The sequence below is a fragment of the Psittacula echo genome, assembly GCF_963264785.1.
Source record: "Psittacula echo genome assembly, chromosome: 1".
NCBI lineage: Eukaryota > Metazoa > Chordata > Aves > Psittaciformes > Psittacidae > Psittacula > Psittacula echo.
Window position 1 is genome coordinate 160,092,850 of NC_137735.1, and position 21,126 is coordinate 160,113,975.

General features: G+C 42.6%; 1 protein-coding gene across 1 annotated transcript in view; it reads left to right on the forward strand.

The window, feature by feature from the left end:
• Positions 1-19,149: 19,149 nt before the first annotated feature.
• The window catches only part of CAPZA2 (capping actin protein of muscle Z-line subunit alpha 2), a gene marked incomplete at its 5' end in the record, with an annotated part of 33,556 nt that continues 31,579 nt past the window's right edge, over positions 19,150-21,126 (forward strand). Inside the window, one exon of the mRNA XM_080636256.1 lies at positions 19,150-19,214. Coding sequence (XP_080492382.1) covers positions 19,176-19,214 — 39 coding nt within the window. The remainder of the gene's footprint in view (positions 19,215-21,126) is intronic.

Sequence of the window (21,126 nt, forward strand, 5' to 3'; positions counted from 1 at the left end):
GAGGAGGGTGGCTGCTTTGCCTTATCTGCGTTTTGCAATGCCAGTGTTGTATCTTTCATTTACAAGAAAGCTATCTACAACTTCAGATGCTTATGTTGTGGAGTGGGTTTTCTTTAGATGCAGATTGCATATACAACACATCTTCCCAGAGAGGAAAGATATACTTAGAATATATGAGAAATGTCCCTAAGCTAAAGATAATTTATACTTCAAGACAAGAGAAAACTGATAAAGGCTGTTGAAAGAAAGGCAAATCCATCCTACCTCTGTGATCAGTTGAGATAACATCAGTACATCGTCCAACATGAAGGTATTATCCAGTAACATGGACTACAGCATACAGCTCAAAACTCAATCACTCTGAGGAGGACTGGTTAAGGAAATAAATACCCAAATTATTGTGATTAGGAAATATTGAAACACGGGGAGAATTCTCTAATAGAAGTGTCATCGTAAAAGCCTCTTTGTTTTCTTTCTTGATGCTTCTAACCAAACACTCCTCTGTTTAAACAGCCAGCGACAAATCCAGCCTGCTATGATAATGCCAAGACCAAAGGAGGAAAGCTGACCAGAGAATAAGCAGAAAGAACCAATTTTGGAGATAAGAGTTTTCCTTTGTAACTACACTAAGAAGAAGTATAAAGAAGAGTGGTACCCAGTTTGGAGAGAGCGCTTTTCATCAATAAATTTCAAGGCATTCACACAGAAATTTAGGGCTGGAAGAAATATGAGGAGATCATTTGGTCCACCGCATGTCACTGACACAGAGAGAATGCACCCGAGCCACTTTGGCAACAACTTGACTAACATTTTATTAAAAAACCCACAAAACCCCACCTGTAAAAGCCACGAAGATTTCAGGGCTTCATTATTTATGCAGTGGTAAAGTTCTCCTGGATTTGTTTTCTAAATCTTTCTTGCCACAGCATAAGTCTCACCCCCTTTCTTTTTGCCCCAGCACTGGCCACATATTGAACAAATGATCGCCGTGTTCTTTATAGGAAGATTTTAAGCAAAGGTGTCCCATCTTTATCTCATCTTATCTAAGCTAAAAAGGTGGTGGGGTTTGACCCTTAAACATATCCTATCTTTTATTTTCTAAACATCTTAACTTTCTTCTTGCTGTTTCTTCCCTGTCTACCCAAATTTCTTAAGGGTGGTGCCAAGGATGAACTTGGTACTCCCAAAATGTACTAGTTTATAGAACTATTAGGTCAGCAGCTCTGTTGTTCATGGCTAAAGGAAGCCACCAGTGATACAGTCCAAGTAGTCTGGAAAAGCAAGGCACTACATCCAGCACATGACGTGCTTAGAGGTTTTGTCCACAAACATGTAATTGAGACCTATGGGTCTAGGTGCCAACAAGGCAAATTAACTTGCTTGAGGATCTTTCTGGTTATACAAGTTAGCCGGCTCTGCAATTCTCTGACTCCTCTATTTTTTAAGTGCATATCCTACATTTGTCTCAGGACAATGTCCCTTTTCTAATTAATTCTTTTGTGATTACCTTAGCTAAAACATTGTGGTCAGGAAAGCTGCCTCGCCAGGAGGGCAGCTTCCATAGAATCATACAATCATAGAATAGTTAGGGTTGGAAAGGACCTTAAGATCATCAAGTTCCAAACCCCCTGCCACGGGCAGGGACACCTCACACTAAACCATGTCATCCAAGGCTCTGTCCAGCCTGGCCTTGAACACCGCCAAGGATGGAGCATCCACAGCTTCCCTGGGCAACCCATTGCAGTGCCTCACCACCCTCACAGTAAAGAATTTCTTCCTTAGATCCAATCTAAACTTCCCCTGTTTAAGTTTGAACCTGTTACCCCTTGTCCTGTCACTACAGTCCCTAATGAAGAGTCCCTCCCCAGCATCCTTGTAGGCCCCCTTCAGATACTGGAAGGCTGCTCTGAGGTCTCCACGCAGCCTTCTCTTCTCCAGGCTGAACAGCCCCAACTTTCTCAGCCTGTCTTCATACAGGAGGTGCTCCACTCCCCTGATCATCCTCGTGGCCTCCTCTGGACTTGTTCCAACAGCTTTCACGCAAAGCACTACAGCAAAATCAGGAGCAGGAGCTCAGGTTAGTTGGAACCCCAATCCTTCAATCCCTCAGTCTGCATCACCCAATTAAATACACTTAAAAGAATTATAACTCTTCATATTTTTGCATGCATATGTATTCTCTTGTTTCACACTTACTTTGTCTCTATTTTACCTAGTCTAGATCAATTAACTTTAAATAACTTGCACCATCCAGCCAGGCAGTGCCAGAGAACTAGAAATCTCTGGTTTCTAAAGAGTGCTATAAATGAAAGAATTTCTGAGCACTTACTCATTAGATGGGTCAGGCAGAAACCAGGCCAAACCTAGGGAGCAGACCAAAGCTAAGGGCACAAAAGAGACATTGTTTGTAGTGTAATAGGAAGTTACAATATTTGGAAAGATGGAAACATCAGACTTTGGTAGGTAAGGGAGAAGGTGTGCAGAGGCCCTGTGTTTGCAATGTTATACTAATGCTACTGCCAGTCTGTCCCTCATGTCAAACCTGACGCATGGAAAAATGCCCGGGGGCCCCAGGAGGTGCCTCTTCCTAACAAGTGCTCTCTGAGGCAACTTGTACTGCCAGAGAGCTCCACCATGCCTGCAGCCAATGGGCGAGGGATGCAGAGGTACCCCCCTTCCTCTGGTGAGAGAGGATGACTATTTCTTCAGCAGTGCTTACACACACGCTGAGATGGCTCATACTGTACGAAGACTAGCACAGCAGTAAGATCTCATGTATGCACTCACTGAACGTCAGCTCCCTCTACTGTAAATACATCAGTATAGTTAGCCTGCCATACCGTCACCTCCCAGAACGGTCAGTTTTGATTAAAGTTCTATTGTGAAGCACCGTGACTGAGATCACTGGAAAAATGCATCCTGCAGAACCAACAGACAGAAAGACAGCATGGATTTTTCTTTTCAGTTCTTGTGGCTATGATAATTGGGTTTTCAGTCTTCTTGTATGCTGCAAATATCCATCTCTAGTTTGTCTCACAACTAGAATAAATTTCATGATCTTAATCTAATATCTTACAAACAACTGTAGACTACAGTCTACAGAGCAGTCTGCTGCAGTAACTGCAGTCTTGCCTTTATTAGTCACAATATTAATTTCTGACAGAAAACGTATCGGCGTGGACCCTAACCTCTGCCGATCATTATCCTACTTATGATGTTTTGTCTTCCTGCAAAGGTTAAAAATCTGACAAGTCTCAGTAGCTGATGGCTGTGCCCATCCATACTGAGGGCTATTCTTGGTTCCAGCAGAAATCAGAGACGTTTGCAGCACAGCTCAGTAACACAGTCCCATTAACTGGTAAGATTTACACAAAGTATGACTCAAAAGGACAGAAATCATTGTTCAATCCAGACTGAATTCAATTAATAGTTTAAGCCCAAAAATACAAGAGGCAGGCTGGTTTCTTTCAGAGAAAGGAAAATATTTTTTATTTTGAAATTAACCTTATTTTTTAAAGTTAGACTAAACAAAAGTTTTAATTTCAGATTAAAACAGTGCTCATGGTTTTACTTGGCATGGCGTCCAATTAAATGATCAAAGTATCAAAAGTTGGCCAAGAGATCAAGGAAGATGAGGACAACAAAGAGGTTCTAAGACTTGCCCAAGAAGGGATAGCCAAGCTTTTAGGGAAATGTTAATGTAATAGAAAGCACAGACACTAGATCAGAAAGAATCCAGACACCTGGAGAAGTGATCAATGTCAATCCATGAAAACAGCCCATTTATTGATTGTAAAAAAGGAGCAGGAAGATGATGTTAAAGTCATAAGACAGGGATGGAGAACTGAGTGTTAAGATTCTTATTTGTTTGAACGTTGAAGAACAGAGGCAAAAAAGAAGATGAGAGAGAGCGGATGAAAATACCACAACAGGTCAGCTCAGAGGACATGGAAGTGTCAAGGGGATGGGCAGAAAGCACTGCAAGTATTGAGCTAGCAAGAATCTCCAAGTAAGGAAACTGAGAGATGGACAGAGCTGCCCTAGACTGTAAAGGAAAGGGAAGGGAGGCCAGGACACCAGTGTGCTCCACAAGCATGGGTTGGAGAGATTTCAAAATCCCCCAGCTCCTTACAGTACCCTACGTGCTGTATCACAGAGGGTCACATCTCATTGTTAGCTGTGGGCCCTCAAGAGTCCCTGAAGACAGATAATGAGAGAAAAGGGATAAAAAGCAGAAAGCGAGTTTGATCAATTTAGTGTTGACTTTGTACCATTCCTTTGATACGAACAGAATAGTCAAAGCAAATAAAGCTGCTCTGAAATAGGAATTGACAAGACAAAATATAGAAAGTACATGAGAGGAACTTTATCAGAATTATGCCACAACTCGTTAATCTGTATCACAGTAATAATGTTACTTTAAAGTTAACACCAGTATTTCAAAGCAGAAGGTCTTCTGGATCTCTAGCAACTCAGTGCAAACCCTTTACAGCTAATCAGTATCATTGCTTCAAAAGAAATTAAACTGTCTCCACCCAGTAACTCTACTGGCATTTGATCTACAATTGGCTTGAAGTTAAAAATTAATTACCCTTCCAACATATTGATTACATGACTATAAACATAAAAGCAGCAGCCCAGAACAATGTACACTGACCCTCAGTTGAAACAGCATGTTTGTTTTCAAAAGGAAGCTAATTAAGACAAGTTCCCTGGAAGACGAAGACAGCAGTAAAACTAAAACCAACAGTGCCATCTAGTGCATCGCTGTGTTCAAAGAGCACAATGCGCAGTCACATCCTTCTTTATTTCAGTTGTTAAGTAACAAAAAAGGACTGATAAATTATTATCACACTCAATATGCCTGAAGTACCAAGGGTTACCTCTGGGGAATGTATAACTTCCAAGCGAAGAAAGTCTTAAATCCTATTTACATTTGTATAATTAATAAAACTATACAGATAAACCTACTTCATTAGTAGATTTAACTACTAACTACGTATTGACAGTAATTCTTGGGTTTCTACAACTGTTCTGTTTCAAAACAGATACACTGGAACACCTCTGTTGTCTTTAAATGGCATCTTTATAATACGCACTAAAATAAATTAGATAAGAATCTCTGGGTATCTTTTATGCCTTTTATTAGATGGATATGTACACACACCAGTGAGCAAAAATAGAAAGCGAAAAAGGACAGTGCCATTTTAACTTTTTTTAGTTAGTATCTTCTTAAGACCCGGTAAATACAGCCCCTGCTAATGGGAACTGATAATTTTTATTGGAAAAATGTAAGCCATTAACTTTTCTCTGCCCATATGTCACTGACACAGCATGCAGGGCTTGCTGCTAAACCCTCTTCCCTAGAAGAGCCAGGGTCCAACCCAAGTGAGGACCACTCGCAGAAGTCAAGTTCACAGAATTGCTCTCCTATTTTGTTGCCACCCAATTTTAGCTTCTCTCTGGCTGCTTTAATGTCCCTATTATTAAATGTTCCCTTTCAGGAACAATGAATACTGACTTGGCTTCCTTTTCCCAAAATCCTGTAGAGTCCTCCCACTGCATATAGCATCATACTTGGCCCTCTACATTAGCTTAATGTACATTCATTGCCAGCTCTTAACTACGAAAGGGAGCCCAAAATAAAGGCTGCATATCCTGCACCAGGAAAAGAAAGATTACAATCTCTATGCCAATTGCCTCAGATTCCTTTCCACCCCAAGGACTCATATTTCACAGGGTTTTTCAGCACCCATAGCCTGGTATCACTAGTCTTTAATCCATATGAAAAAGCGTCAAGCACGTCTCAGATGACATTGGGCACACAGATGTGTGTGCACAGTAGTCAAGCACGCATCCTTCATATTTTGCAGCTTAGTCAAAACTGAAATTCCTCTATGCCTTCTTTACCAGATTCTTCCCTGGCATCAGGGAACTACTATTCTTGACATCCACTGAAACCACTTCACTATCTGTTTTGGTTTCCCTTTTGTTCTGTTTTGCCTGGCTAACAGAAATTCCTGTAAATGTTAAAACATAAAACAAAACCCTTGGGCTGACACAGACCTGGCCTGTTTTAGCCTGCTCCTATCCACCCCGCGCAATGGGCAGAAGCAGGCCCTCATCATCATCCCTTTCAGCCTTGGCTATGTGTAGGGCTGGTCACCAGCAAGTAACTCTACCAGGTCCTCCACTGTACACACAGCAAAACCCAAGTTTGTCAAGTGTAGAGGTCTGTAACAGTCTTTCACAACTAGATGGAAGGTTTATTAACATCCCATTTGAAAAATCCTTCCCTGAAATATAGCCCATGACAAGAGCAGGCTGAATTGCATGGAAACTGTGAAGGGTAATATGCTGTATGGAAAAAACATGACATGAGACATTCTTCCCTTCCTCCCCACCCTCCCCTTTTCCTATTCCTTTCCTAGGTCTTCTCTTTCTTCCCTGACTTGCAGAAGTCTAGCACACAAGGCATGGAGCAGTGGTGACAGCAGCAACCTGATGTGACTCAGACCAAAGAAAAGATGGTGACTAAAAGGAATGTAAGGCCAAACTCAGAAACAAGTAAATAGCAATGGAAAGCTAAAAACTAACAGAAAGAGGTTCAACCATCAAGTGTTATGGAGAAACAGCCAGAAAACAACATCCAGCACTGTGGGAGGACACAAGTCACATGAGAAGCTGGACTCAGTTACAGCAGGTCTTGCAAATAAGCTTGACTAGGTTTAGAAACAGCTTTTCATGTCATCATGTCAGCAAACAGCACACGAAAACAGTGGTTCTCCTGTGTCTCACCACCTCCTCCCTGTTATAGTTCCTTCTAGGTCTTTCGTAGGTTAGCAAAGCCTCATGTCCTGCCACCATTCCATTTTCAAGAAAGATCTTTGTCTTCTCCTGTGTTACACTTGAAACATCTCTAAAAGCCTTATTGCTGCTCTCTTTTGCCCATTTCCCAAAAAAATGACTTTTGGCTTGAGGGCTACAAAAATTTGTAAGAGAATAATGAGAATAGTGAGCTCTCTTCATCACACTGGATGGTGTTGCCTTACACATCTGGATATCCCACTTCTGTTTGTATCTCTTCATCACTTCATTCTACCCATCGCAACAGGGATGAGACTCCTTTATTTTTATGTATACCCTGATTTGACATGAGAGACTAAAATCAGAAGTTCAAAATCTTCTGGTGAGGAAGGAAGTGGAGCACAGTATTTGCACTAACTCCACAGATTGCAAAAGCCTGAGCTTACCATCTGGAAATTAAGTACAGGAGGCTTTCTGTCAGACTAATGATCTATATCAGTCAGGGATATCATTATAACAACAGCAACAGGAGCTAAAACACGCACATATATACAGCAAATGCAATTCTCTAAAAATTAGAAAATGAGTTAAAACACATGTGGAATAAAACTTCGTTCCCTTTCCAAGATCAAAATAATTTTCCTTGGTTCAAAATATTTCATCTAGATATTGAAAATTCACAGTGAGTTATTAATTACTACCAAAATACAGTTCTAGTTTTAATACCTTCTACTCCCAATCACTTCACACAAAACACTTGCTGATGGATCACAAAGAGGCAGCATTATTTTCAGAGTAAGCATAATGTTTTACTCCTCTGTGTATTTCTTGAACATGGAGAAATTAAAGTAGTATAACCTGACATTTAATCTTTGTGTGACTTTTCTTCTGAGTTGTTCTTAACCAAAAGATTACTTCTTCGAGGGAGTATTATGGTGGGACATATTCCCTCTGGTTTAGCATTAGACTTTTTTCAGTTGCATTTCATGCCAGTTGAGGGAGAATTTGATCAACGATCCCTATATCCCAATTTCCTGTAAAAAAAATAGGAAAAAAACCCTTCTTTCTCTTTTTACAGACTTCTCAAGAACAGAGAGAGTTATTAACCTAATCACAATCCCATTCCCATAGAGATAATCAATAGTAGAAACGCTTGGAAGGGGGTGGGAATTCTCACAGCTGAGTACAAAACAAGCATGAAATACAATGATGGATAATTCCTGCACTGAGCATTTTTATGCTTCTGATATTGATTTTGCTCTTTACAACAGACCTCTGTTGCACTATATAACCCAATTAAGCATAAAATTGAAGCCTTAAAATAAGAAAATGGGGGTTTTCTGAAGTCAAACAAGATAAATGCTGTCTTGAGGCAATGTACAGACACATAAAACTTGGCACTTCCTCCCACAGACACACTGCCCATTTGTCTGTAACCTCTTCCCTTGATTCCTGATCATTTAATCTTACCTGAAAAGGCCCATGGTTACCATCAACTTCAGAATCCAGGTGGCTCAAATCTTGGCTTTCTTGTAGTCAGACAGAGATTTACTAATTTCTAGAGCACGAGAAAATTGAGAACAATGCAATTGTTACAGCCATACATAGGACTACGTTTGCTAAAGGAGAATGGTAAGGTTAATGCTTCAGTTTCTTTTACATCTGAGTGGTTTCACTGCGTCCCTATGCAGAGATAAGAAATGACAGATCTCCCAAGGAAGCAGATCTTGCACTCCACAAGGCCACAGGTGAGTTGTCACTACTATAGGCAAATAGTACCACCATCTGCACCAATCTTCCATTAAGCAGTGCAGAATAAATTAAAATAAGTAAAAAACCCCTCTCTCAATAGATGGATGTCATCAATACACAAAACAGTAACTCTTTCAAAAGTACATGACTGAAGTTACATTCACACATCAACACTCAGACACCGCCTTAATTTTCACAGGTATTTAGCATTCAGGACCGTTATTGAAGTCAGAAGCAAGTATACTCAAGTACTAATTTTGTGCATCATTCAGGGGCCAAACAATCGAAAGTAAAATTACTTTGCTTTACATCAAAATTCCAGCTCCCCTTGCTACTATTTCTTCTCCACACCACCGTTAAGCAGGATGAAGAACCACTGGCTCTGAGGCATTTTTCTCTACAAAGGCACAGAAATTCTCAGCCCTTCAGTCACATCTGCTTGCATGGTTTACCTTTATTGAGATTTTATCTTTATAACACATCCAGTTATACAGAGAGTAAAAGAAAAAGAAATTGGGACTCCTCCAGTGAATCTCAACTTCATTAAACAAATCAGCACATTTGCCATTTCCTGTTGAAAAATAAAATTGCCAAACAATGTCTCCTTTAAAACGAACATAAATAAATGCAGCTAGAAGCCTACTTTCCTTTTTCAGAAAGGAATAACTAAAAATGTAAACAGGAACCAGGCTCAGTGAGAGGGAAGGAAAGTAATTTTTGTGTTTTCTCATGAAGCTTTTCAAAATCAGCTGGCTGCTCTATTCCTGTGAGTTAATGCTTTATTCCTCTAACAAGTTAATGGCTGGGGAGAGCAATGTTCCAGCTCCTTTTCTTTCCTCAGTTTTATTTTCTTTCTCCTAGCACCATTTCAGCGTTCTCCTGGTCCTCCCTTCTCTTCTCAATCTACCCCAGTACAGAGCAAAGGCCAATGAATGATGTACACCAGAGAACAGCTGGACTGGTTCAGACTGGAGAAGTCTCAGTTATTGTAAGGCACACAGTTATCTTAAAGTACCTCTTCAGCCATTACGGGGTGCAGAACCCTTACACTTGGCTTCTCCCCACATCTCCTCATCCCAATCCTGTCCTCTCTCTTTGTTAACCCTAATCCTGCTCTATCTCTGTATTAGCAATAGTTATTGATACAGCATTCCTGATGTCTGAGTAGGAGCTGTAATAAAGGAAGTACGGAAATACAGTACTGTACCTCTTGGTACAAAGTCCATTGTGGGTAAGTGTGTAATTTACCTCCCCAGGTACAGATTCCTGAGGAGCACAGAGCAATGCTGAATTACAAGTACAGTCCTTTCTCCCTTCCCTTAGCCTTGTAACTCCAGCTGTCCCTTGTGGTATTATTGCCTTAGCTCTTGTCCCCCTTCCTTGGTTCATCACCTTTCTGCCCTTTGATCTTCTAACACTGAAAGGGGATTTGGCTGTCATAACACAGGCACCTAATATTTAGACAGCTGGATCTGAGCGAACCCCCTCATTATAGCCAATAATCTTATCCTAAGACGGATGTCTTAACTACGTCAGATGAATCTCACCCTTGGAGTGCTTATTTCTCCCTGTTGATGTAATGGGAGCCGAGGGTCACCAGCTCAGACTCGGGTTTTCGTACGTTAAGTGTCAAAAATATTCCCCAAATAAACCCACTTCAATACTCTACCTTTCTACACACCTTCAATTTGACCCTGGTGTTCCCTGTTTCATTAATACGCACCCTAACCTCAGTAATCTTCCTGGTACTTTTTCTTTGCACCTTTTAAATGCCAGATCCCCTCCTGTAGTCGATTCTTGCTGGATCCAGCTCTTTACTATGCTCCAACTATACTCAAATTTCTTCTTTGGCTCTTTCATGGAGCCACTTTTGTTCTCACTTGAGTTTCTCCCCACCAGTTGCTGCACAGGAAATGTACCCAGAGAATTGTGCCATACAATGTTAGAGAGGATTGCTTTAGGATCTTCCTGGATACCTACTTCTGCAACAGGCTACAAGACTCCTTAAGTCCTTGCTGAACTGTAGAATATATCTTTTAGAAAAATGGTCAATCCTTACTCTAAAATTGCTAGTGTCAGTATTGCCTTGGTTAAATAGTTCCAGTAGTCAACTACACTGTCAACTAATACTAAGTTTGTTTATTAATACTGAGTTTATTTTTAGCTGAATTTGTCCTGTTTTAACTTCTGGCCATGAATCCCGTAGTATCCTAATACCTCAAAACATCCTATTAATAACTTCCTGTTTCTGTTGATAAATTGTATTGCTCACGTTTTCCAGTCCCTGGTTATTTTTTGAACCCTTTGCAATCCATAAATGCTCTCCTTGAATCCCTCCAGCTATAGCTGTCTATAGCAAATTTCTTTACCTTTGAAAAACAGGCTGTAAAATAGACATGCTAGCACTCTTCTTTCCAAAGCAGTGTCACAGCACATGACTATGATATAACTTATTACTAAAATATTTATCACTGTAGCACAGACTAATGTTTATGTTAACAACTTTTTCATGGACATTGTAAACAATGCTAGAGAAAACTTTTGTAGTTTTCCTATTTTTCCTGAAAACCCTGGTGCTGTAATTTAAACCCTTAAAATTGCTCAGCACTTGCACTCCATCATGCACTGCTAACCTCAAGAATACTTTTAGGAATCACTTTTACTATGCTGTTGTTCCTTACGTCGCATCAGAATTAAATAAATTAGCACCAAGAGAAGATACTGTGTAATGACAGATGTTTTCTAAGCAGTGACTAATTTTCTTTCCTTGACACTATTTCATTTTACAGTTCAGAAGGAAATCAGGATTCTTTCATCAGGGAGTTTTGGATGAAGTGCTTTTGCAGGTCTGACAAGTTTAGCAAACAATACACTCAAGAAGTCAAAGCGCAGGTGAAGAAAATAAGTTGGCATGTAGAGATAACATTTTAAAAGCCAATGCTGTGGCTTTTAAATGGTTAACATGCTAAGACAGCAAAGATAACAAACATGTTAACAGAAACGTACTGACACATACTCCATGTATTAAAATTACAAGCTTCAGAATCAGTAGAACGTTATTTTTTTTCACCTCTGAAAATCTGTACAGAATTTTGGTTATAAAAGCATTGCTCATTCCAAAAGATAGCTTGGGACAGCCTAGAACCTAAAAGCAGAGAGTTTAGTATGCAGCAATTCATCATTATCATCTTCTTGTTGCCTTCAGCTCTTTGCAGATACTGCTGCACTATTGCCTTAACTTCCTTAACTCTACTGGAGGGGGAACAGCAGCCAGCAAGACTTAAGTGTATTTCCTCTCTTTTGTTGCCTTCCTCTAAAATGCTGAACATCTGTGCTTTTTCACCTCACTTTTGCACATTCCCATCCTTGAATAAAAATTCAGTATCACAAATAACTAATCCCACTCTTAGTTCTTGAAAGATTGTATCTGCCTTGAAGTACCCCAATTCATATGAGAAGTTTATATATTTATATAGAATCATAGAACAGTTAGGGTTGGAAAGGACCTTAAGATCATCCAGTTCCAACCCCCCTGCCATGGGCAGGGACACCCCACACTAAACCATGCCACCCAAGGCTCCATCCAACCTGGCCTTGAACACCGCCAAGGATGGAGCATTCACAACCTCCCTGGGCAACCCATTCCAGTGCCTCACCACCCTCACAGTAAAGAACTTATGCCTTATATCCAATCTAAACTTCCCCTGCTTAAGTTTGAACCCGTTACCCCTTGTCCTGTCACTACAGTCCCTGATGAAGAGTCCATCCCCAGCATCCTTGTAGGCCCCCTTCAGATACTGGAAGGCTGCTATGAGGTCTCCACGCAGCCTTCTCTTCTCCAGGCTGAACAGCCCCAACTTTCTCAGCCTCTCTTCATACAGGAGGTGCTCCAGTCCCCTGATCATCCTCGTGGCCCTCCTCTGGGCTTGTTCCAACAGTTCCATGTCCTTTTTATGTTGAGGACACCAGAACTGCACACAATGCTCCAAGTCAGGTCTCAAGAGAGCAGAGTAGAGGGGCAGGATCACCTCCTTCAACCTGCTGGTCACGCTCCTTTTGATGCAGCCCAGGATACAGTTGGCTTTCTGGCCTGCGAGCGCACACTGAAGTCGGCTCATGTTAAGTTTCTCATCGACCAACACCCCCAAGTCCTTCTCTGCAGGGCTGCTCTGAATCTTTTCTCTGCCCGATCTGTAGCCGTGCCTGGGATCTCTCCCACCCAGGTGGGAACCTTGCACTTGTCATGGTTAAACTTCATAAGGTTGGCATCAGCCCACCTCACAAGTGTGTCGAGGTCCCTCTGGATGGCATCCCTTCCCTCCGGCGTATCAACCGAACCACACAGATTGGTGTCATCGGCAAACTTGCTGAGGGCGCACTCAATCCCACTGTCCATGTCACCGACAAAGATGTTCAACAAGACCGGTCCCAACACCCATCCCTGAGGGACACCACTCGTTACTGGTCTCCAGCCGGACATCGAGCCATTGACCACAACTCTTTGTGTGCGGCCATCCAGCCAGTTCTTTATCCACCGAGTGGTCCACCCATCAAATTGATGTCTCTCGAATTTAGAGACAAGGATGTCATGTGGGACAGTGTCGAACGCTTTGCACAAGTCAATGTAGATGACGTCAACTGCTCTGCCCCTGTCCATCAGTTTCGTAGCCACATCATAGAACATATATATATGCCTTGTTGCAATCAGCAAAGGAAACTACTGACCCGCATTTTAAGATAAATTTAAGAAACAACATAGTAAATAATTCCTAAAACATAGGTATAAGTCAAAAGACAGGCAAATGCAAGACTTTGAATTTGAATTACGTAAGGTAAAATATATATCTGACTATTCCTGGAGGGGATGGGCTGGAGAAAGAAGCTGAGAAAACTCCCAGGAATAGAAACAGAGTAGAAAGTCACAGAGCAAGCCTGTATAAGATCTAAATGCAATCCTAAAAATAACCTAAAAAGAGTTTCTAGGGCGAATATGGTAATAAAGGCCCCTAAAACTGATCAAAAAAAGTCCACTCTAAATATTGAGTTTGTCATCTAAATAATTATGGATTGCATAGTCTCCATGAAAAACACAGAATATGATACAAAATTAATAAAACTTGTAAAAATATTATGGTTGTGAAGCATAAAGAATGTTGTGACAATCTTAAAAATGTCACAGCAAGCAAGACCATGAACTTTGTGAGAAAGGAAGCCAAAGGACAGCAAATTCTAAGGTATGAACAAAAATCTTGATATAAGAAAGACTTCTTTTACAGTGAGAACCATCACTAACTGTAATAACCTCCCTAGGAAAGTGGTAGAGTACCCGTCAACTGTGAGGGACGGGGGTGCTCAAGATGCAATTGAACAGGGTGCTAGATAATCTCACCTATGCTCCCTTTCCCATCAAAGGGACCAGATGATCTTTCAAGGCCCCTTCCAGCCTCAGCTGTTCTGTGACTCTAAATGGGACCTCCACAGTAGGTGAAGAGCTACTAAGTCGTTCTCTTGAATGCCTGTTGTGACCTGAGATTCTATGTGTTATCTAAGAGGGAAGCTCAGTCTCAGGTTTGCTCTACAGTTGCACTTTATTACAGTTTTATTCCTGTCACAGCCTTTTTTTCAACACTGTTGTAAGGATTTAACTTTCAACTTCTCTAGAACAAATCAAATTGGTTTTGCCGCTAAGGCTCTATAAGGTGCAAAGAGCAAATTGTGAGCTTTGTGAACACCGACTCCAGCAAAATATGGACACAAATTGGCAGGTGACTCCCAAGGCCCTAAGATCTGACACATATTTGGGAATCTCCAGGACAAGAGTATTTTTCCCACCAATCCCACAGGAATGTGGGGATTTATACTAAGTGCCTTGATGCAGGAAGATGCTTCCCACAGAAAGGAGCCAGCAGGAGAGACATAGCCCACTACACCTTTCTGGCACTCCTCCTGTCCCACTGCCAGGAGCACCACTTAGATGGTAAGGGCTCAGGGCTTGGCCAGAGTCCACCTTTGTCCTAGGAAACAGAGCATAGTATATTCACCAGATTAAACAAGTAGGCACCAAATATACCTCCCATCGAATTGTTCTCTGAGCAAATGTACATCTCATTTAAACTTGTCCTCCTGGCCATTTGCAACAGGTCAAATGTCAATCACCTGTCTCAAATAATAAGAATAAAAATGTAAATTCTTCTTTTCTGTATTGTTTATTTCAATCTTTGGGCCAGCACAGAAGGACAGAGGACTGTGCTAACCCCAGTGTCACACTGCCTCCTCACTAGTCTTCACAATGGCTTTAGCACAGAAACAACACTTCTCTCAAGCCATTTTGAAAGCCCTGCATGAAGACATTGCAGGAGGGATTGCTCTGCCCTTCCTCCCAGTGCTACTCAAGGGCCAGGGGTCTGGCCCTACAGAGTCAGTACAGAAATAAATCACAGCAGCAGTGCAGCAAAACAGTGAGGTACTTGACTGGTACCTCTATCATGTCTGAGACTAAGTAGAACACAATAGCTGCCTTCTTTATTATTATTATTATTATTATTATTCTCTCACTGCATCAGTAAACCACTGCTCATCAGACAGATGTGCTAGCCTACGGTAAGCTTCATGTAGTGGGACTAGACATCTACTAAGACATAAGCCAGCTGGTTAGCAACAGTATGTTTTGCTGTTCTGTATGTGATTGTACTGTAAATTAACCTCTGATCAATGTGTAGAAATACTGGCACATGGAAAGGACTGCTAATGTGGGCAAATTTCATAGCATGAGAAGATTCACTGGCTGAAAACTGGATGTGTTCAATTTAAAACAGAAAGTAATGATGTATGACTTTAGATAAGATGCACACAAATTCCAGACTAACTTACGTATCACTTTATCTCCTAAATCTCTTCTTAATCTTAACATCCTTAAGCTCACATCCTGAAATTTCTTCCGCATCTTCAGGATTACTTTTAGTCCTTCTTTAAATTTCCTCTGAAATTTCCATATTCTTCCTGAACAGACACACAAGCACTCCAAAACATTGAGTCACAAGGCAAGAACAATACTTATTTCTGCGTGATTATTCATTTCCCAGTAAGTCCTAAGGTCACAGTAAAGCACCTGCTAGCGTACTACACAGAAGGTTCCCATGAGTATCTACGATGACTGCACAGTCCTCCTCTGAATCATTCACTTCATCATTCTAATTTCAGCAAGCTTAGAGAAAAAAAACTCGTGTAAACACGGTACAAACAACAGATAGATATATTAACTTATAAGAAAACTATTCATGTTTATCTGCTAAGATCTACCTTTTCGAGCTATCCTCTTATTACGTACTAAATAAAGCAACATCCTCAGCAACATCCCCTAGCTGGTATATCCCAAAGTGTGTTAAAAATTAACAGAGACCGCCTCAGCCAGCTACTGTTGAGACTCGTGGGTGGAATCTATAAAGTCCTGTTGCATGAAACTGAATGTTGGGCAATGCTTTCCTCTGCTACAGACTATTAGCTTTTATTATTGAGCCCAAATAATACATGTGTGATCTTCCAAAACCAAATGTCCTTTAGATGTACCTTTTCCACTCTACACTTTGCCATTTTGCATCTAGCAATGGTCAATCAAACATTAGGTTTGGTTGTCCTTTATTTTATTCCTGATATGAATAAACTATTGTCTATGATCTTCATCCTCCGTGGCTACAGGTGTTTTAAATATTTGTAGACAATGGCACTTCTCTGAATCAGTCCCATTGTCTAACTTGTACAATCATTCGAACTTTTTTTCATTTTCATCCTTTGTTCATATATTGATCTTCAGTGGCATTGCAATTTCCACGGATCCATTTGACTGTAATGACTTCTTGTCCTATATCTTCCCTTGATTTTCATTCAACTGTCCTGTTAAGGTACCTAGAATGATAGCCTTGAAGAATTCTACAGATATGAGTGATATTTTGCTACACTGCATGTGACAGCCATTAACCATTGCATACAAATACTCCTGCAAAAACATAGATGTAGATGAACTCTATGGCATAACAAGATCCTTTGACTCGAAGCTGGGTAAATTTATACCACTAACCCTGGTATGTATGTAACCACTAACGACTTAGATGTATCTTGACACCTGTGATTTTCTAGTCAATGATCAGCTTTTCCTTGTCCATCATAACTGAGGTGAAGTACACTGTGCTGGACATGAAGAAAATGTGTTTTTTAAATGTTACCCAAGAGTTATCAGGTTATAATTCCTCCATCATACTTCCTTCAGTTTGAAGTAACAATAAACACTTTATTCTTTCCACACATTAGAACAGACTGTTAAGAAATTCAACTTATTTTTCAACAAGATCAGACGGTATTTCATTTAATGAATTAGAACTTTAATTTATAAATCATCAATTTCTTATTCTTCTGAAACTTCTCTGACTTTGAAACAGCTCATGACCACTCTGGCATAATACATCTTTGCTATCCCAAAAGAACAAGGCCCAATCATCAATTTCAACAACATACAAGACTACTCGCTAGCTTTGCTATACTAATCACACAATCTTTCTCAAGCTCCAAGTCGTTGTACATATTTGAATTTCCTAACATTAATATGAAGTAAACTTAAACTTGTAAGATTGATGTAACCCTTATAAACAATGTAACATTTGGATTTACTTCATTAGGCTTTAGGGTCATCCTTTTTTAGAACATGGAATGAGAGTATTTATTTTGTTCTCTCAGCTGCTCTTGCTCTTGTATCATCCACAAATTCAGCACACATTTTAATGAGATGCAGCCTACAGACATCCAATTTTATTCATACTTTATCCTAGTGTTTTCACAAAACCCAATACTCTGCTAACAGCAGTATTTCCAATGTTCTACTTTTGACCAAGGAACAGAAAGGATTAAGTAATCTGACTTTTCTTTCTAGTTCCTTTTTAGACCTCTGCAGTTTTCTGCCTTCTGCAGCATAGCAGAGCCTGTGACTGTCTCACTGTTGCCAGATCAAAGAAGCTTCTCCTGCTTTTCCAATTTCTCAGTCTGACTTAGCTCCTGGATGAAAACAAAACTTCCCACTGTCTACCTGACCTTTGAAGAACAGTTCAACAATTCACATTAGGATGAAGTCGCTGGGGAGGATGACCATCCTGTGTGTCATGGCTGGCTGGAAAGGAGGAGGACTCCCAGGAAGTGCCAACATGTACAGCCTTGCTCTCTCACCACTCCCTGAGCATCTGCGCCTAGGTCACTGCTAGAAGAGGACACAGAATTTCACTAGCCTCAAACCCACATGGTTTGAGCCACACAAATATTGTCTCTCCTCTTACAGTTTCCCACAAAACATCTATTTTATTTTCTTCCAGTGGTATTTGCAAGCCGTCATCTCAAATGTTCCTCTGCTACCTGCAGTGTCAGACGGCTAGAAGATGCTCTTCACATTTTCTTACTCTTATGGTAACAAGTTCTGGGCCCTTCATTACAAGAGAGGCATTGAGGTGCTGGAGCAGGTCCATAGAAGGGCAACAAAGCTCCCGAAGGGTCTGGAGCACAAGACTGATGAGGAACGGCTGATGGAACTGGGGTTGTTTATGGAGAAGGGAAGGCTCAGGGGGACCTTAGTGCTCTCTACAGCTGCCTGAAAGGATGGAGCCAGGAGGTGGATGGTCTCTTCTCCCAATTTACAAGTAACAGGACAAGATGTAATGGCCTCAAGCTATGCCAGGGTAGGTTTAAATTGGATATTAGGAAAAATATCTTCACCAAGAAGGTGCTCAGGCATTGGAACAGGCTGCCCAGGGAAGTGCTGGAATCACCACCCTTGGAAGTGTTCAAAACCTGTGTGGATGAGGCCCTCAGTGACGTGGTTTAGTGGTGCACTTGGCAGTCCTGTGATAAAGGTTGGACTCTATGATCCCAAAGGTCTTTTCCAACCTAGTTGATTCTGTGAAATTTCCCGTCTATTTCTGCATTTCCTCCCAGTGACCACGTTCTTTTGCCGTGTCCAACCTCATACAGTACAAATCATTTCACACAATCTATTTCCTTGGTCTCCCTTGCTGGTGCCAAAGCAAACTTTTCCAGTCTCTTCCATCACACAGCCGAGTGCTCCCTCCAGCCGCGCGGCACTGACCCGCACTGAGCACGCTGCTAAGGGGTGCGTGACAACGGGCCGGTTTTAATTGCCTGCTCAACCTTCCAGCGATCTTACTTAAATGCCCGATTTCGCTATTAAAACACAAATGGTAACCCCTACCGATCATCCGCAGGCGACCTGAGGAGCGCTTCAGGCCCTGCCACCCTGCTCCTCCCGCGACACCGAGCCACCGGCTGAGACCCCCGCTTCCCCCGAGTAACCACCGCGACAATGACCAGGGAACGGGAACGGGAACGGGAACGGGAACGGGAACGGGAACGGGAACGGGAACGGGAACGGGAACGGGAACGGGAACGGGAACGGGAACGAGCCATAAAACCCAACTTCTTCACCGCTCCCTACTCGCCCATCCCTTACAGCTCGACCCCACCTTGCGCATGCGCAAAGGCGCCTCCTCCCCGGAGAGTGGTGCGCCCCGCCCTTCCTGCCTGTGAGGAGGAGCCGGGGGCGGCGGGCGGAGGCAGACGGGAAGATGGCGGATCTGGAGGAGCAGTTGTCCGACGAGGAGAAGGTAGGGCTGGGTGGGGATGATGCACCGAGCCGGGCCGGCCGTCTGTCCTCCCGGGCCGGCCGTCTGTCCTCCCGGGCCGCTGAGCCGGGAGGCCGTGGGGCCAGCGCGCCTCTCGGCCCGCGGTTCGTGTTTTCACCGTAGCCGCTAGGTCGGGCCTGTCAGTGAGGGGGGGCGGGCAGAGGGTCGGCGGGGAGGCAGGAGGGGAGGGCTGGCCCCGGCGCATCTCTCGCCGCTCCTTGTACGGTGCGGGCCCTAGGCGGGGCGGGGCCCGGTGCCCGGTGAAGGCGGCGGCCCCTCTCTGCCGGCTCCCCGCTGTCGGCGGGCACGGCCAGTGCCTGCCTGCGCCCCGCCCGGTGTGTGGCGGGGGACACAGCAGGCGGGTGGCGGTGGGGAGAGGGAGAAGGGGCGCGGAAGGACTCTTCCCCCCGCGTCCCCCACCGCCACTTCCCGTTTGCGAGGCGCCGTGCCCGTGCGAGCCGGCCGCTCCGCAGCACCAGCCTGGACCTGCCCTTAGAGGGGCTCCGCGCCGCGGCCCTGGCCATCGCCTCCCGGTTCACCCCGCAGCGTCCGGGAGGAGGTGGGATGTAGGAGGTTTAGGGGAGGAGGGGTGGCGTGGGGATGAGGAGGGCTGTTTTACTTCCTATTGAGAGACAGTAACTGGGGAAGTGTAAGGGCAAGGAGCAGAGGGTCAGAATTAGCGAGATGTGCGTGTAATCTCTTTTTATGCCAGTTGGAAACGTCTTAAATCTAAGACAAATTTTTTCCAGAAATCACACAAGGAGCAGGGTGTTTGGTAAGACCTCGGTTATCAGTGTTCATTGGTCTTCCTCTATTGGATCCAACTCCATGACAGCTGCTTGTTTCAGAGCTAGGGTGTGGTGATGTGTGTACATGGTGCTGGTGTGCTGTCATGTCTTTATGTAACACACACCATTATTCATTTTTTACTTAAAAAATGTAGGGTTTCATCTCTGTGGAAGCTATGAGATGACTTAAATGTAGGAGACATTGATAAATGATGTTTCAAACTTCTTTGAAGTTAGAAGAATGCCTCATATGTCTCAGGGATTACAATAAAGCAGATTTTCTGCAGGTTTGAGGTTAACAGGACCCCATTTCAGAGCTAGAGATGCACTGATATGCCAAGATGCGTACCACCAGGATCTCATTCTCTTTTTTTTCCAAGAGGCTTTAAGACTGTGCCCTCCTCTGCTTAATTCACATTCATACAACACCTCTCTGTTAGTGTAAGTAGTCAGGTAATCAAGAACTATATGTGGTAATCCATGATTCTTAGCCCCTTATAGAAAATACAAGCAACACAAATCCAATGTGTTGTTCCTAGATAATATGCATGAAAATACTTAGATTGCAAGTTATCTTGGCATCACTGAATGGTTGAGGGTGGAAGGGACTTCTGGAGTTTATTTTGCCCAAGCCCCCTGCTCAAGCAGGGTCATCTAGAACAGGCTGCCCAGGACTATGTGCAGATGGCTTTTTGAAATCTCCAGGGACAGAGACTCCACAACCTTCCTGGGCAGTCTGTGCCAGTGCTTGGTCACCCTTGCAGTAAATAAGTGTCCCCCAATGCACAGAGGACACCTCCTGTGTTTCATTTTGTGCCCTGTTTATTTGTCCTGTCAAATTAATAAAAGGCAGAATCACAGCTATATCTTGCCTCTGTACGATCTGGGAAGCTCTGCGTGTGCTTTTGTGACTGATGAAATTAAATTTTGAACTTTCTTCTGTCCATTAATTCCAGTTTTTCTTTTCTCCCAGACCTTTTAGAGACTTCCTGCCTTGGTATAAGTGACTAGAATCAGCACTTTTCCATTGTAAATCTAAATTGATTCTTTGTTTGCTTCAGTCCCATATAAAATTGATTGTCCTATATGAGTGGAATTTTCCAAGC